This window comes from Tachypleus tridentatus, chromosome 7 (assembly GCF_004210375.1).
Source record: "Tachypleus tridentatus isolate NWPU-2018 chromosome 7, ASM421037v1, whole genome shotgun sequence".
Taxonomy (NCBI): Eukaryota; Metazoa; Arthropoda; class Merostomata; order Xiphosura; family Limulidae; genus Tachypleus; species Tachypleus tridentatus.
In genome coordinates this window covers 121,920,055-121,939,794 of record NC_134831.1, presented here as the reverse complement: position 1 = coordinate 121,939,794, position 19,740 = coordinate 121,920,055, and the positions used below count along the sequence as shown (strand labels likewise).

At 37.5% G+C, this 19,740-nt stretch overlaps 1 protein-coding gene across 2 annotated transcripts in view; it reads right to left on the bottom strand.

Annotated features, from left to right (window-relative positions):
- LOC143256513 (voltage-dependent L-type calcium channel subunit beta-2-like) overlaps nucleotides 1-19,740 on the bottom strand; it is a 130,674-nt gene that overhangs the window by 96,827 nt on the left and 14,107 nt on the right. The window contains exon 1 of one of the 2 annotated variants that reach the window (XM_076513845.1): nucleotides 4,411-4,561. The exons of the other annotated variant lie outside the window; for it this stretch is intronic. Within the exon in view, the coding sequence (XP_076369960.1) occupies nucleotides 4,411-4,431 (21 nt within the window). The 5' untranslated portion in view covers nucleotides 4,432-4,561. Of the gene's footprint in view, nucleotides 1-4,410; nucleotides 4,562-19,740 lie in introns of those variants that run through there. 2 annotated transcript variants of the gene reach the window in all.

The window sequence follows — 19,740 nt, the reverse complement described above, 5'->3', positions numbered from 1 at the left end:
AATATATATGTTATAAATAAACTGAATCTGTTTATATCAGAGGAGCACCAGCTTTATTTTGTTCAGAATGTGTTTACTAGTTTTAGCACGATGAGCTATCTATGTTCTTTCAATCACGAGGGATCTAACTATGGATTTTAGCGTTGTAAGTCCGTAAACTTACCGCTAATCCACGAAGAGGAGTTCACCTTGATTAGGAGCTCCAAAGTGTATAAAAGAAATTATTTGCGGCGTACTTTGAAATATAGCACATTATACACAATCCTTACGGACGTCCCCCACTAAAATATAATGAACTCAACAAATAGCCCGATGTAGCTTCGCTATAAGAAAAACTCACATACGCCCTTAGGAGAATTGTATACAAAATTTCCCAATTATAATTGTATTACGACTTTAAAAGGTCGTAAACCTTTAATATATATCTCTGTGGAATAACTTTTCCGTCATAATCACCAGGGGTTTCGAAACACGTAAACGTACACGGTTTTTTTTTTATTGGTTGTATTTTTTGTTTTGTTTTGAATTTCGCGCAAAGCTGCACAAGGACTATCTGCGCTAGCCGTCCCTAATTTAGCAGTGTAAGACTAGAAATAAGGCAGCTAGTTATCACCACCCCCCGCCAACTCTTGGGCTACTCTTTTACCAACGAATAGTGGGATTGACCGTCACAATAGAACGCCCCACGACTGAAAGGGCGAGCATGTTTGGTGCGACGGGATGCGAACCCGCGACCCTCAGATTACGAGTCAAACGCCTTAACCCACCTGGTTATGCCGGGCCTTATTGGTTGTGATAGACGTATAATTGCTGAATTTTAAACATTAAATGTGGTTTTTAATAATAACAGAACCTGTTTTAATGTTGTTAATTTTTTGTCATACACGCCAGACGCATGAGCTAAAAAGTGAGAATTTGTGATGTTTTTTTTTGTTACATTTTTTTTAAAATGTCTTTGATTCCAGTAATTTATCCTTGTGAAATTCTCTGGACGAAACGCGTTTTAAAGTTAGGTAGATAAATAAAGTTTGCATTTTTAGAACATTAACGCCACCAATTAGAAAGTTCTAGAACGATGAAAACGATTACTTTTCCTATTCCACTACATTTGTGTATAGCCATATATACGTATATAGGATAAATTTTGTTTATACAGAATATTAAAAAAAAAAACTTATTTATTGTTAATCACAAACTCACACGCAATAGGCTATCTGTTCTATGTCCATTACGGATATTCCAAACCGCTGCGCCACTGGTGGGCTTTTATGACAAGCACTAACGAACCGAACACAGTTATCACTTACAGTTAAAAGAATGATTTTAGTACGTTAAAAAGAGGTACGTTTGAGGATAATTGTATTTTAGGGTTTGCTGGATCCTCAGCAATTCATAGACCAACAGTTATTCTCGGATCAGGATAGCTGGACAATGATAATAGATTAAACTAAAGTTTGTAAACCATTTAACAAGGGGAAGAAAATATTTAATACTGCGCATGCGTGAACAATAGTTATAATTCGATCTGTTTTACGCAAAACTGCCGATAATAGCGTTAAACTTGTATTTCCAGCAAAATGTGTTTTAATGAGTCTTACGTATAGAAATTCTCAATATGCACCTGAATATAACGGTAATAGAACACGTGCGATGAATCAGAAATATCAGAATGCAAACGTGGATTTTCGCTCGTTTCCCTTGTTTCTGAATTTCGCGCAGAGCTACACGAGGGCTATCTTCGTTAGACGTACCTAATTTAGTTTGTTTCTGAATTTCGCACAAAGCTACACGAGGGCTATCTGCACCAGCCGTCCCTAATTTAGCAGTGTAAGACCACAGGAAAGGCACCTAGTTATCACCATACACCACCTACTCTTGTGCTACTCATTTACCAACGAAAAGTGGGATTAACTGTCACATCATAACGCATCCACGGCTGAAAGAGCGAGCATGTTTGGTTTGACAAGGACTCGCACCCGCGACCCATCTAGTCATTAAAACAATAATTTAAATATACATCAAAGAATTCTGAATTTACAAAATTTAAAACTTGGGGGTCGCGGGTTCAAAACCCTTTACCGAGCAGGTTTCCCTTTCAGCCTTCAGTCGTTATAAAGTGTCGGTCAATCCACTATTCTTTGGTAAATGGTTACTCAACAGCAGGGAATAGAAGTTACGGTTAACCAACTGCCTCCTCTCTAGGCTGTTACTTCAAAATTTAGGATACATAGCTCAGATAGCCCTCGAGAAGCTTCGCATTAAATACAAAAAATAAATGTATATATTATATTGTTGTTGATGAAACTAAACTGAATGGACTGTAACTGTTTGTTGTAAAAACACAAGTTCAGGGAAAGACGTTTCGAAAATCTTCCGCCATCCATTTAACTGAGCTTCACAATGTTTGTGTGTTTTCTTATAGCAAAGCCTGGCCCGGCATGGCCAAGCGTGTTAAGGCGTGCGACTCGTAATCTGAGGGTCGCGGGTTCGCATCCACGTCGCGCCAAACATGCTCACCCTTTCAGCCGTGGGGGGCGTTATAAGTGACGGTCAATCCCACTATTCGTTGGTAAAACAGTAGCCCAAGAGTTGTCAGAGAGTGGTGATGACTAGCTGCCTTCCCTCTAGTCTTACACTGCTAAATTAGGGACGGCTAGCACAGATAGCCCTCGAGTAGCTTTGTGCGAAATTCCAAACAAACAAACAAACAAACTTATAGCAAAGCCACACCAGGCTATCTGCTTAATCCACCGAGGAGAATCGAACTCCTGCTTTCAGAGTTGTAAATCCGAAAACTTATATTTCATAAGGAAGGCTCCGCCTAAACAATCTATCAAAAAATGTTGTTATTATTAATTCCTATTTAATTATAACAAATCTGTAGTGATAATTTCAAAGAATGTTTGTCGGTGATACTCTGGCCTAAAATACGTAAGAATTACTGGAATTATTACAATTAATCTGTAGACAGTATAAAATGGCACAAACATAGTGACTAAGTGCCAATACCTAAATTAGAACATGACATATCTGAGAAGGTGAATAGTGTTGTTTTTCGGATTTTGTATTTTTATTTGTTACTGAGACAAAGGCTAGCTATGTGTCCCTCCAACCGTTCACATGAAGGAAGTGACTGCCACTCTTACAACGCACCAACTGGAAGGAAAATTTTGTGGTATTTTACATATTCGAATCCGATTCGTCACTCTCGATAAACAGAGCTCTACCATAGGGCCAATTCAGTGCAGTCCATGTTTATCTTTCTTCAAAGTTTGGCCCGGTATGACCAGGTGGTTAAGGCACTCGACTCTTAATCCGAGGGTCGCAAGTTCGAATCCCCGTCACATCAAACATGCTCGTCCTTTCAGCCGTGGGTACGTTATAATGTGACGATCAATCCCACTATTCGTTGGTAAAAGAGTAGACCTTGAGTTGGCTGTTAGTAGTGATGACTAGCTGCCTTCCCTCTAGTCTTATGCTGCTAAATTAGGGACGGCTAGCGCAGATAGCCTTCGTGTAGCTTTGCTCGAAATGCAAAAAAAACAACACAACCAAACCTTCAAAGTTTATTGGGTAATTAACGTCCTAACTTATAATATTATTTGATGAGTGTAGATGTAAAATATTAGCTTCGTTAAAAAATTGGTTATACACAAACGTATTAATATTGCATATAAACAAACAGGAAATACTTTTAAAATGTTTGTTTAGATCCGACACTAATATGTCTTTTATTTATTTTTATAAATATAGTGGATAAAGCATAAAAGAACGCTATCATATTCTTGTCACAGTAAAATATATACATTCGAATACCAGACTGTTATTACAATGATATTTTGTTTTTCAATCTTCAGTGTGAATCGTTACAAACCAAACACTTATCGCCAGCTCGTATTGAACTCACTTTACAATGCGTCTAAGTATACTTGCTTACTTTTATTCAGAGGTGTCGCTAGCTGCTTGAAAGGTTCTGATCGAGGTGCGGAAATTTTCGATGTTTCAGTGTGATATTGATCATGGTTTTCTATTCTGATTTTTTAAGACACCAACGAGGAACGTGGGGCACGAGCCCCATGTGCCAGTGCCTAGCGATGTCTCAGTTTCCCTTACTTCACTAAGCACGAATCTCGGAGGAGATTCCCGTTGGGAAGAAATTGTCTAGTCAACAACATTTGTGGAGAGTGAAAAATCAAACTATTTTTAATTTTAACAAATAGCAGCTTAATCCTCAAACGAAAAAGCCTTCGTAATTGCGTGCGAAGCTTTCCCTGGATTTCTGTAAAATCAGTATGAAAGTACTGTGGCTGGTAGTTTCTTGCAATTTCAAATTTTTACAGAGGAATGTTAAAAATTCAAAGATACATCTGAGGAGCGGCTCAGTAGAGAAACAATGAAATGAATACTTACAGTTTTCTGTGTGAGTTTCATGGAAAGTTTCCTCCTAGCGACAAACGTACGACTTATTCTTCACTACAATGTAGCTGCCACATTCTGTAATGTGAAGCTAAAGGTAGTCTGGTAGAACTCAATCCACATTCCTCTCGGCTTGTGTGGCAGCCAATAGGAAACGGTGTTACAAAACGCATTTCTAACAAATAAGCGTCTCGCTATCTTTCGCAACGATCCAGCACGTGAGTGCTGTGGTAAAACGGTACAGGTGTGTGTATATGTAGTCAACCTTGATGAAGTGTACTTTTACAGAACGAAGCAACATCATGTGAATAATACACAGTTTTTATATCCTGTGTATATAAGAACTGATCAATACAAATACCAATGAAATACGTAACGTATTCCTGGTCTGATTCACACTAGTCTCACGTTAAACAGTGAAGACTTCGCTATAACTAACCAAAAACTGCATTCAGTTCTAAATATATCTATAAAGCTACCCCGTTCAGGCGTTCACTCGAAATTAATTAGCGGAGGCGAAAAACAAAACAAAACACTACATCGGTAAAATTAAAAATGAAATATAAGGGGTTTGTTTGTTTTAAAGCAGAGCCAATCAGCTGTGTCCATCACGGATGGTCGAACCTCTCATTTTTAGCTTTATAAGTCAAAAAACTTACAGTTGTCCCACAGGAGACAAATATAAAAATCACGAGACATACAATGTTCCGAATGTTTAAGTTGTTGGTTGGTTGGTAATTGGAATTTAAGCTACTCGAGGGCTATCTGTGCTAGCCGTTCCTAATTTAGCAGTGTAAGACTAGAGGGAAGGCAGCTAGTCATCACCACCCACCGCCAACTCTTGGGCTACTCTTTTACCAACAAATAGTACGATTTACCGTCACATTATAACACCTCCATGGTAGAAAGGGCAAGCATGTTCAGTGGAACGGGGATTCAAGCCTTAGACCCTCAGATTACGAGTCAAGTGCTCTCACCACAAGACCATGCTGGATACTCGCTGCAGAGAACATTTCCTATTACAACATCATTTCTCGCAATGTTTTTCCAAAAGTTACTTCTCCAATGTACCAAAATTCAGTCAGTAAATATACAAGTTATTCCAAATAATATATACACATATAAATAGTTTTTTAAAAAACCAAATATCGTGGATCAAAGAGTTTGGGGCCCCGGCATGGCCAAGTGGTCAGGGCTCTCGACTCGTAATCTGAGGGTCACGAATTCGAATCCCCGTCGCACCAAACACGCTCGCCCTTTCAGCCGTGGGTACGTTATAATGCGACAGTCAATCTCACTATTCGTTGGTAAAAGAGTAGCCCAAGAGTTGGTGGTGATGACTAGGTGCCTTCCCTCTAGTCTTACACTGCTAAATTAGGGACGGCTAGCGCAGAGAACTCTCCTGTATCTTTGCGAGAAATTCCAAAACAAACAAACAATCATAGAGTTTCAACAATTGGCCGATCTATTTTGCTTGCTTCTTTGTATTCGAAACAAAGTCACATCTGGCTATCCACCTCGGGGAATCGAACTCCGAACTTTAACTTTGTAACTCCGTAAACTTACCGTTATCCCACCAAGGATCTCGAGGCTCTAATACCTTCCTTCACTAAAACGTAAAATACAGGGAAAATTCGTTTCACACGTCGCCATAAAATGTATTTTTGAGAAATAAATTTTTGTTCATACCTGAGCTCTGTCTACCGAGAAGAATCAAACCCTCGAAACTTAGTGTTTTAAGTCCACAAATGTACTACTAGCTTGCACTAAGTGGCGAATAACAAGTCGTTGTTGTTTGTTATTAACTACAAAACTACATAAAGGACTATCTGTGCTCCACCCACCACGAGTATCGAAACTCGGTTTCTAGTTATGTAAGTCCGTAGACACACCACTGGGGGGACGGATAAGAAGCTAAATATACGATATTTTTATGATATATTTGTCAAAGTAAGTTTTTTCGTGTGGTAAGTGTTGTTGTTTTTTTTTTTGGGGGGGACATTACATGTAACAATATTTTTTAAAGCAGTACTGTTTGTTATACAACAATGGTCTCAGGGGGGGGACATTACATGTAACAATATTTTTTAAAGCAGTACTGTTTGTTATACAACAATGGTCTCAGGGGGGGACATTACATGTAACAATATTTTTTAAAGCAGTACTGTTTGTTACACAACAATGGTCTCATCTACAATTAGTTTCCTGAAAACCAAGAGCACTCACCGTGCTTGCCAACTGTAAACACCATACAGAAAGAATAACTGTTTTATAGTTCGATGGTCAAATAAGAGAAAATCGAAATGAGACAAATAACGAGAAGAAAATTAGAAATAGAGTGAATTATGTTTTATTTAACATCTCATTCCAAGTTATTATGGTGTACCTATGTTTCATGAGATGTCTTTTGTTTTTACCAAACACGAGCTAGCAGATATTCAGTAACACTAAGTCATTTTGGAGTTACAACCGAAGTCTCCACATCTTCATGATATAGTTATATTCAAACATCGTACACTCAAATGTATTTTTGGGGTTATTTATGAGAACTAACTAAAAAAAAAAAAAAACGTTTGCTTGGCGGTCACGAATTTGATACATTAATGGTGTATTCTTTTGTCTCCAAGAGCTACGTGACTTTCTTAGGAATACAAATATATAGAGAGGCACGAATACAAGTTAGAGGTACTGGCACTAACTTGTGTTTCTTATACAGATACAATCGAAATGTCAATTGAGCAACTAACAGCTGTACGGGTTTGTTAGACGTACTGTTAAACACTCTAACACTCGCTAGTTTTTTAAAATTGTGCAACCTTTATAGTGCTTTAATAAGGTTCGAAGACTCCTTGAACAAGTAATGAAGAACATTTTATTAAAAATTTAACACAGCAACAAATATACAATGTTTCAACAAGGCTGTGCCATCATTAGATAAGAACAGTATGCAGAAACGTAGAAATATACGAAATAAAATATATAGCGCTATTTAAAGGTGTGTTCACGTACCAGGTATTACTGTAAGCACAGTCTTTATTTAAACAATGTTACTAGCATCGTAAGAAGAAATATGAAAGTGTTTAATAATTTAACGTTTCAGCTTTATTACTTAAAAAAAAACTATTAAAATATCATACTTAAATTGCCACATTCGTTTATTTTAGAGCCAAAGTACTTTGCTTTACCTGCTTTGAAAACCCTAGAGAATCGAACCCTGGATTTTAGTGCTGTAAGTCCCTTAAATTATCGCTGGTCCCCACCGAGAAACGTGTTACGATTTACCTTTTAAGTTGTATTACTTAAGAATCATCTTGATTGTTTGTTTGTTCTTTGAATTTCGCGCAAAGTTACACGAGGGCTATCTGCGTTAGCCGTCTCTAATTTAGCAGTGTAAGACTAGAGGGACGGCAGCTAGTCATCACCACCCACCGCAAACTTTGGGCTACTCTTTTTACCAACACATAGTTGGATTCACTGTCACATTATAACGACCCCACTGCTGAAATGGTCTTACACTGCTAAATTAGGGACGGCTAGCACAGATAGCCCTCGAGAAGCTTTGTGCGAAAAACAAACAAGCAAACATTAAATAAGATATAATTTAATAAATAAATTTGCCTTCCCCCCCAGTAGCAAAACGGTATGTCTGCTTACTCACACCGCTATAAACGGGGTTGTGATACCTGTGGTGAGCAGAGCACAGAGAGCTCATTGTGTTGCTCTGTGTTTAGCTTCAACCACGCAAAATATTCTCATTTGTAGTAAGTCATCAGATGTTGTCCCCCGCTGGTACAGCAGTAAATCTATGGAATTACAACGCTAAAATCAGGGGTTCTGTTCCCCTCGACAGACTCACCAGATAGCCCGACGTGGCCTTGCTATAAGAAAATACACACACATCAAATGTTAAAATGTATTCTCAAAATGTTATTTTATGTGTTTTTACACCAAATTTAGTTGTTTGTTTGGTTTCTAGCGATATAAATCCGCAGACATGCGGCTGTGCTACTTTGGATGGGCTATAGCTTATAAACTAAACCTATAAAAGTAAACACTTAAACCAGAACGATATAAGACCATACATTTCAAGCTGGAGCGCGTGCAAATGAAGACAAAAAAGATGTAAGTTTCATTTTCACTAACTACTAATTGTTTGGTATTACAGTAGATTCAATACTTAAGTATGACCAATACTCACGTTTTTTGCTGGGCCTAGTCTAATGGTTAACATCTCAGTAAAATACCTAAGAGTATAGGGTTTGATACATAGTGTCCCTGTTAAAACACCGTAGTTTCAGTTGTGTGCGCGTTATTAAAGAGACAATAAATTATGTTTCTTGACTCAAAGACTGATATAGGGCCTTTGTGGCAGCTGATGCTGCTGGTTAGTTGCCTGTCCTTTGATTGGTCAGTAGTTAAAACTTGGAGGTGACTACACCTGAATCACTACTGGCTACTGGCCGTTTAGCATGTACGCATATTGCTCTGGTTGAAATAGGCCCAGCATTGTTAAGTAGTTAGGGCGTTCCACCAAACATTCTCGCCCTTTCAGCCGTGGGGGCGTTATTATGTGACGGTCAAGCCAACTATTCATTGAATAGCCCAAGAGTTGACGGTAGGTGGTGATAATAACTAGCTGCCTTCTCTATAGTCTTACACTGGTATATTAGGGACGACTAGTGCTGGTAGCCCTCGTGTAGCTTTGCTCGAAATTCAAAAACCAAAATAAAGAAAACTAGTTTAAATATTCCAATTCCTAATATTTGTAGGCACCACAATTTTCATAAAATATGAACATATTTCTCTTCGCAGCTTTTACACCTCAAAATATAATCATTTCTACCGTTTAGACAGTGGTGGCGCCAGGATATTTTCGTTTGGGGGCTGAGGTAAACTGTGGAGGGCTTCCCAAAATGCCATCAATATGAAGTATAGATGGTAAATTATAATAATGTAAATACCAAGGTACATTTCAGAAAGGTGAAACCTTTGGTTTATCAAGTAAAATCCCTGATGATCTGTTGCAACTTGAAATCAACGTGGTTGTCTAATCTTCGTCAAAGCTCAAGATAGAATGACATTACACAGGGAGCGGCAATACAGAGCACGAGTTTCAGTACATTCAGTACGTTGCTATGGGATGCATGACACATACTTCCGTCTCAATGAAGACGTTGACTTCTACAGATCTATATCTCTTTGATGTTAATTGTTAAGCAACAACGACGATTGTGTTTTCCGTATTTTATGAATATATGTAGGTAACAATATTGGGGCTTGGCTCATTTGGGAGGCCTTAATCCCCCAAGCCCCTTGGCGCCGCCACTGCGTTTAGATGCAAGTCTAAACCAGAATTAGTCCAATTGACAATTATTTTTTAAATCTTTCCCAAATCTGTTCTTCTGTCGGTATTTTGATGAATTATTTTTACTTCTTGCTTATAAGATCTGAAAAGTTTGAAAAGCACACTGTCATATTCCGAAAATAAGAAACATCTTTCAATCTACAACCAAGAAGTTATAGTTTAAATTAATTAAACCAGGTGTCTCCATCTTATATTATTTATTATAATCCTCTTTAAGTTATATTCAATACAAAATATATTAATTAATTTTCACAATAATCAATCAATGCAACGTAGAGAAGCGCACTTACACTCAACTGTCTGACTCTGGATTAATCACACAATAATTAATGTGAGCGGTTTTGTAAAAACCTGTTCTATGCATCAAACTCTGTGTGTGTGTTTTCTTTTAGCCACATCGAGGGGAATCGAACCCCTGATTTTAGCGTTGTAAATCCGTACTTAACACTGTACTAGCGGGGGCTGCATTAAACTATTCGTTAAAGTTGAAGACACCTATTTACACGCCATCTTGTCTCGTATATAATTCATGAAAGTAGACAATGTTTGAGTGGCTATAATAAACGGTATATATTATTTGTACGTATCACTTGTTTATCTGTTACGGTTGTTACATTATATACTTCTAATATCACTATTCAACGTTTAGTATTTGACAAACATGCATCAAACATGAAATCAAAATAATAAAAACTAAGTCTCAATGATGTTGGAATAATTTCATTCTTTCCTATAAACATAAACAAAATATTGTACTTCTACGTCATATTGGTGTGTGTTTTCTTACAGCAAAGCCACATCGGGCTATCAGCTGAGTTCAACGAGGGAATCGAACCTCTGAGTTATAAATCCGTAGACTTACTGCAGTACCAGCCTGGATTTAGCTTGTTTGTTTTGAATTTCGCCCAAAGCCACTTGAGGACTATCTGTGCTAGCTGTCTCTAATTTAGCAGTGTAAGACTATAAGAAGGGTAGCTAACCATCACCACCCACCGCCAACTCTTGGGCTACTTTTCAACAAACGAATAGTGGCATTGACCGTCACATTAATAACGCCCCCACGGCTGAAAGTGCGAGCATGTTTGGTGCGATGGGGAATCGAACCCACGACCCTCGAATTACGAGTCGAGTGCTTTAACCAACTGTCCATCCCGGCCACCAGTAGGGGATGATATATTACTTTATTTGAAACTACAAAGAAAGGTTTAGAAAAGTACGTTGTTTTAAGGGTTTTTTTCATACCAGGGGGTTTTGTCCAATCAATTTCATTAGCCCTGTATCTGTGTTTGTTTAAAAGTGTAAGCAGGATAAATTACTAGTCGAGAATTTGTTGATATCTTTCCTTTCCTGCTATTATTTTAACAGAGTACTATTGAAATTATTTTCTAAATAACTCAGAATTATTTGATAGTGTTCAAACGTTAACATAAGTGCCATTAGTAAAATTCATAAAGAATTATTTTAAAACAAAAGATCAAGAGATCAAGAGATATTTTTTCTAATAAACAATTAAGTGTTTACGTCACAACCTTGATGACGAGAAACCCACATGAAATAAAAATGTATCTCAGAGCGGCTGGTATGGGTATTAACACTTTTATTGTTAAACAGAGAACAACGTTTCGACCTTCCTAGGTCATCTTCAGGACAACAAAGAGAGAGTTTTTAACCTACGACCTAGAAAGGTCGAAACGTTGTTCTCTGCTTTATTAGTAAAAGTGTTAATACCCATACCAGCAGTTCTGAGATACATGTTTACATAACACATCCAAAACTGGAAAATATTAATTATTTTTCCGGTTTTTTCTCTATAAACACAACATCAACCGCACAGACGTGTCGTTAAACATATAAAGTGGCAAATCCAGCACGCTTTTTAACTAATGTCAGATACTAGATGATTTCTTAAGATGAAAGAAATGAACACTTCTGGAATCAAATGGGAACACTGAGAATCTAACAAAAGCCTGAGAATATCTGTTAGAGTCCTGTGTTTCAACATGTACGATCTTAAGTCACTAATTGTTGCTGTTTTTTTGCCCTTGAATATTAAAATTTCGTTTAATTTTTTTCAGATATTCATGAGAAGCTACGCAATTGATGTGTATCTAGTCGTCTCTAATTTGCAGCTAATAGATTAGAGGGAAAGCAACCAGTCAACATTGTTCACCGCCAATTTTTGAGCTGCTGTAATCGAATAGTTGGATTTAACCGTCACACTTATAACTCAATCACTTCTCTAAAGTGCAGAGCAGAATTTGGATGAGGAGAAGAGACAACGGGGCGCCAACCAGAAACCGTAAGATTTACAGACCGATGCACTAGACACAGACTAAGATGTTTTAATGAAGTAAACCATCACAACTTCGAGTTTCATAATCTACAGTGCTTTTTTTATGTCTTAATATAGCTCATTAAACTTATATTTTATTTCTGAGCACATTTTATAAACAACTAAGTTAGAAGTATATCGGAATATTTAACTTCGTCGGAATGTTACAAAACTGACGTTTTCCACATGTTCGGAGGTTGTCGTGGAGACAAACTTTCTATCAGCTGCCTCGGTTCTTTAGCGTTCCCCTATTTTCAATTACGCGATTTGGATTACCGGGAAAATCCATTGAATGACGGATGATTTAGAGAAATACACGGAAACGAGATCAGTTGTATTCGATACTTACGCGTTCGTTCGTTTCATCACTCTATTTTATTACTCGTTTCTTGAAACGCTAACAAAGATAACTCTTCTACTCGTATCGAAACTGCAGATATAATATCGATTGTTGTAATGATTGGAATATAACTGTTTTTTTCTAGGACAAAAGAAAATCTTGAACAATACTAAAACGTTCTATTTAAAATTCAAGTCATCAACAGGTTTCCTCCAACGTCAATAAATGAGTTCCTAGTCCAAAACGATGGACTTTTACTTCCAGCCTCAATAAGTAAGAGATTGAACATAGTGGTGTATTTATATCATCAGCAGAGTTGCTCACTTGGCAAAACATCAAGTTAGAAACAAAAAACTGTCTTGAAATAGTAAATGTTTTTTTGTTTATGTACACTTTCGCCCTCTACTAAACGAGTACGTCGTATCCGAATAAATATCGACGAGCAAGTATGCTACGTGATAATGAATATTGAAAAACTCGATAACAAGAATAAATCTCCTCGCTTCCTCTGTCGGCTAAATTTCAGAAAAACAACTAGGGCTATCTGCGCTAGCCGTCCCTGATTTAGCTATGTAAGACTTGGAGGAAGGCAGTTAGTTACCACCACCCACCGCTAACTCTTGGGATACTATTTTACCAACGAATAGTAGGATTTACTGTCACTTATAACGCTCCCCTTGCGACCCTCAAATTGAGAATCGAGCGCTCTAACAACCAGGCTTGGCAGGTCTGATTAAATGCAGTGTTTGTAATTAAGAATAAAGCTACACAATGAGCTATCCGTGCTTTGTCTGCCACAGGTATCGAAACCCTACTTCTAGCGTTGTAAGTCTGAAGACATACCGCTGTACCATTAGGGAAGGGAGCATGATCAAATAAAGAAAGAAATTCAGATAAAAAACTGGAACATTTGTTACAATTTTTATTAAACAAAGATGTCTTTAAGACTAGTTTTCGTTCGTTTGTTTTTCCAGAAATCTTTTTACCTGTCTCGAGCTTACAGGTAACTTTTGATAAAAAATACCAGTGACTTTAGTTTAAACAACTATTGATGGATACCAACATTGACAGTCCTCACACTTTCCTTTTTTTTCTAACAAGACTAGTACTGATGGACACCAACATTGACAGTCCTCACACTTTCCTTTTTTTTTCTAAAAAGACTAGTACTGATGGATACCAACATTGACAGTCCTCACACTTTCTTTTTTTTCTAAAAGACTAGTACTGATGGATACCAACATTGACAGTCCTCACACCTTCCTTTTTTTTTCTAACAAGACTAGTACTGATGGATACCAACATTAACAGTCCTCACACTTTTTTTTTTCTAAAAAGACTAGTACTGATGGATACCAACATTGACAGTCCTCACACTTTCCTTTTTTTCTAAAAAGACTAGTACTGATGGATACCAACATTGACAGTCCTCACACTTTCCTTTTTTTCTAAAAAGACTAGTACTGATGGATACCAACATTGACAGTCCTCACACTTTCCTTTTTTTTTCTAACAAGACTAGTACTGATGGACACCAACATTGACAGTCCTCACACATTTTTTTCCTTTTTTTCTAACAAGACTAGTACTGATGGACACCAACATTGACAGTCCTCACACTTTTTTTTTTTCTAACAAGACTAGTACTGATGGATACCAACATTGACAGTCCTCACACTTTCTTTTTTTTTTTCTAACAAGACTAGTACTGATGGACACCAACATTGACAGTCCTCACACTTTTTTTTTTTTCTAACAAGACTAGTACTGATGGATACCAACATTAACAGTCCTCACATTTTCCTTTTTTTTCTAACAAGACTAGTACTGATGGATACCAACATTGACAGTCCTCACACTTTCTTTTTTTTTCTAACAAGACTAGTACTGATGGACACCAACATTGACAGTCCTCACACTTTCCTTTTTTTTTCTAACAAGACTAGTACTGATGGACACCAACATTGACAGTCCTCACACTTTCCTTTTTTTTCTAACAAGACTAGTACTGATGGACACCAACATTGACAGTCCTCACACTTTCTTTTTTTTTTCTAACAAGACTAGTACTGATGGACACCAACATTAACAGTCCTCACACTTCTTCTTTTTTTCTAACAAGACTAGTACTGATGGACACCAACATTGACAGTCCTCACACTTTCTTTTTTTTTTTCTAACAAGACTAGTACTGATGGACACCAACATTGACAGTCCTCACACCTTCCTTTTTCTCTAACAAGACTAGTACTGATGGATACCAACATTGACAGTCCTCACACTTTCCTTTTTTTCTAACAAGACTAGTACTGATGGACACCAACATTGACAGTCCTCACACCTTCCTTTTTTTTCTAACAAGACTAGTACTGATGGGTACCAACATTGACAGTCCTCACACTTTCCTTTTTTTTTCTAACAAGACTAGTACTGATGGACACCAACATTGACAGTCCTCACACTTTCCTTTTTTTTTCTAACAAGACTAGTACTGATGGATACCAACATTGACAGTCCTCACACTTTCTTTTTTTTCTAACAAGACTAGTACTGATGGACACCAACATTGACAGTCCTCACACTTTCCTTTTTTTTCTAACAAGACTAGTACTGATGGACACCAACATTGACAGTCCTCACACTTTCCTTTTTTTCTAACAAGACTAGTACTGATGGACACCAACATTGACAGTCCTCACACTTTCCTTTTTTTTCTAACAAGACTAGTACTGATGGATACCAACATTGACAGTCCTCACACTTTCCTTTTTTTTCTAACAAGACTAGTACTGATGGACACCAACATTGACAGTCCTCACACCTTCCTTTTTTTTCTAACAAGACTAGTACTGATGGACACCAACATTGACAGTCCTCACACTTTCTTTTTTTTTCTAACAAGACTAGTACTGATGGACACCAACATTGACAGTCCTCACACTTTCCTTTTTTTTTTTCTAACAAGACTAGTACTGATGGACACCAACATTGACAGTCCTCACACTTTCCTTTTTTTCTAACAAGACTAGTACTGATGGACACCAACATTGACAGTCCTCACACTTTTTTTTTTTCTAACAAGACTAGTACTGATGGACACCAACATTGACAGTCCTCACACTTTCTCTTTTTTTTTCTAACAAGACTAGTACTGATGGACACCAACATTGACAGTCCTCACACCTTCCTTTTTTTTCTAACAAGACTAGTACTGATGGATACCAACATTGACAGTCCTCACACTTTCCTTTTTTTCTAACAAGACTAGTACTGATGGACACCAACATTGACAGTCCTCACACACTTTCCTTTTTTTCTAACAAGACTAGTACTGATGGATACCAACATTGACAGTCCTCACACTTTCTTTTTTTTTTCTAACAAGACTAGTACTGATGGATACCAACATTGACAGTCCTCACACTTTCCTTTTTTTTCTAACAAGACTAGTACTGATGGACACCAACATTGACAGTCCTCACACCTTCCTTTTTTTTTCTAACAAGACTAGTACTGATGGATACCAACATTGACAGTCCTCACACTTTCCTTTTTTTTCTAACAAGACTAGTACTGATGGACACCAACATTGACAGTCCTCACACCTTCCTTTTTTTTCTAACAAGACTAGTACTGATGGATACCAACATTGACAGTCCTCACACTTTCCTTTTTTTTTCTAACAAGACTAGTACTGATGGACACCAACATTGACAGTCCTCACACCTTCCTTTTTTTTCTAACAAGACTAGTACTGATGGATACCAACATTGACAGTCCTCACACTTTCCTTTTTTTCTAACAAGACTAGTACTGATGGACACCAACATTGACAGTCCTCACACTTCCTTTTTTTTCTAACAAGACTAGTACTGATGGATACCAACATTGACAGTCCTCACACTTTCCTTTTTTTTCTAACAAGACTAGTACTGATGGACACCAACATTGACAGTCCTCACACTTTCCTTTTTTTCTAACAAGACTAGTACTGATGGACACCAACATTGACAGTCCTCACACTTTCCTTTTTTTTTCTAACAAGACTAGTACTGATGGACACCAACATTGACAGTCCTCACACTTTCCTTTTTTTTCTAACAAGACTAGTACTGATGGACACCAACATTGACAGTCCTCACACTTTCCTTTTTTTTCTAACAAGACTAGTACTGATGGACACCAACATTGACAGTCCACACACTTTCCTTTTTTTCTAACAAGACTAGTACTGATGGATACCAACATTGACAGTCCTCACACTTTCTGATGGATACCAACATTGACAGTCCTTTTTTTTTTCTAACAAGACTAGTACTGATGGACACCAACATTGACAGTCCTCACACTTTCCTTTTTTTCTAACAAGACTAGTACTGATGGACACCAACATTGACAGTCCTCACACTTTCCTTTTTTTTTTCTAACAAGACTAGTACTGATGGATACCAACATTGACAGTCCTCACACTTTCTTTTTTTTCTAACAAGACTAGTACTGATGGACACCAACATTGACAGTCCTCACACTTTCCTTTTTTTTCTAACAAGACTAGTACTGATGGACACCAACATTGACAGTCCTCACACCTTCCTTTTTTTTCTAACAAGACTAGTACTGATGGACACCAACATTAACAGTCCTCACACTTTCCTTTTTTTTCTAACAAGACTAGTACTGATGGACACCAACATTGACAGTCCTCACACTTTCCTTTTTTTTTTTTCTAACAAGACTAGTACTGATGGACACCAACATTGACAGTCCTCACACTTTCTTTTTTTTCTAACAAGACTAGTACTGATGGACACCAACATTGACAGTCCTCACACTTTCTTTTTTTCTAACAAGACTAGTACTGATGGACACCAACATTGACAGTCCTCACACTTTCCTTTTTTTTCTAACAAGACTAGTACTGATGGACACCAACATTGACAGTCCTCACACCTTTCTTTTTTTTTCTAACAAGACTAGTACTGATGGATACCAACATTGACAGTCCTCACACTTTCCTTTTTTTTCTAACAAGACTAGTACTGATGGATACCAACATTGACAGTCCTCACACCTTCCTTTTTTTCTAACAAGACTAGTACTGATGGATACCAACATTGACAGTCCTCACACCTTTTTTTTTTTTCTAACAAGACTAGTACTGATGGATACCAACATTGACAGTCCTCACACCTTCCTTTTTTTCTAACAAGACTAGTACTGATGGATACCAACATTAACAGTCCTCACACTTTCCTTTTTTTCTAACAAGACTAGTACTGATGGACACCAACATTGACAGTCCTCACACCTTCCTTTTTTTTCTAACAAGACTAGTACTGATGGACACCAACATTGACAGTCCTCACACTTTCCTTTTTTTTTCTAACAAGACTAGTACTGATGGACACCAACATTGACAGTCCTCACACCTTCCTTTTTTTCTAACAAGACTAGTACTGATGGATACCAACATTGACAGTCCTCACACCTTCCTTTTTTTCTAACAAGACTAGTACTGATGGACACCAACATTGACAGTCCTCACACTTTCCTTTTTTTTCTAACAAGACTAGTACTGATGGACACCAACATTGACAGTCCTCACACTTTCCTTTTTTTCTAACAAGACTAGTACTGATGGACACCAACATTGACAGTCCTCACACTTTCCTTTTTTTCTAACAAGACTAGTACTGATGGACACCAACATTGACAGTCCTCACACTTTCCTTTTTTTTCTAACAAGACTAGTACTGATGGATACCAACATTGACAGTCCTCACACTTTCCTTTTTTTTTCTAACAAGACTAGTACTGATGGACACCAACATTGACAGTCCTCACACCTTCCTTTTTTTTTCTAACAAGACTAGTACTGATGGATACCAACATTGACAGTCCTCACACTTTCCTTTTTTTCTAACAAGACTAGTACTGATGGATACCAACATTGACAGTCCTCACACCTTCCTTTTTTTTCTAACAAGACTAGTACTGATGGATACCAACATTGACAGTCCTCACACTTTCCTTTTTTTTCTAACAAGACTAGTACTGATGGACACCAACATTGACAGTCCTCACACTTCCTTTTTTTTCTAACAAGACTAGTACTGATGGATACCAACATTGACAGTCCTCACATTTTCTTTTTTTTTCTAACAAGACTAGTACTGATGGACACCAACATTGACAGTCCTCACACTTTCCTTTTTTTTTCTAACAAGACTAGTACTGATGGACACCAACATTGACAGTCCTCACACTTTCTTTTTTTTCTAACAAGACTAGTACTGATGGACACCAACATTGACAGTCCTCACACTTTCTTTTTTTTTTCTAACAAGACTAGTACTGATGGATACCAACATTGACAGTCCTCACACTTTCCTTTTTTTCTAACAAGACTAGTACTGATGGACACCAACATTGACAGTCCTCACACTTCCTTTTTTTTCTAACAAGACTAGTACTGATGGATACCAACATTGACAGTCCTCACATTTTCCTTTTTTTCTAACAAGACTAGTACTGATGGACACCAACATTAACAGTCCTCACACTTTTCTTTTTTTTTCTAACAAGACTAGTACTGATGGACACCAACATTGACAGTCCTCACACTTTCCTTTTTTTTCTAACAAGACTAGTACTGATGGATACCAACATTAACAGTCCTCACACTTTCCTTTTTTTTTTTTCTAACAAGACTAGTACTGATGGACACCAACATTGACAGTCCTCACACCTTCCTTTTTTTCTAACAAGACTAGTACTGATGGATACCAACATTGACAGTCCTCACACCTTCCTTTTTTTCTAACAAGACTAGTACTGATGGACACCAACATTGACAGTCCTCACACTTTCCTTTTTTTTCTAACAAGACTAGTACTGATGGACACCAACATTGACAGTCCTCACACTTTCCTTTTTTTTTCTAACAAGACTAGTACTGATGGACACCAACATTGACAGTCCTCACACTTTTCTTTTTTTCTAACAAGACTAGTACTGATGGATACCAACATTGACAGTCCTCACACTTTCCTTTTTTTCTAACAAGACTAGTACTGATGGATACCAACATTGACAGTCCTCACACTTTCCTTTTTTTTTCTAACAAGACTAGTACTGATGGACACCAACATTGACAGTCCCCACACCTTCCTTTTTTTCTAACAAGACTAGTACTGATGGATACCAACATTGACAGTCCTCACACTCTCCTTTTTTTCTAACAAGACTAGTACTGATGGATACCAACATTGACAGTCCTCACACCTT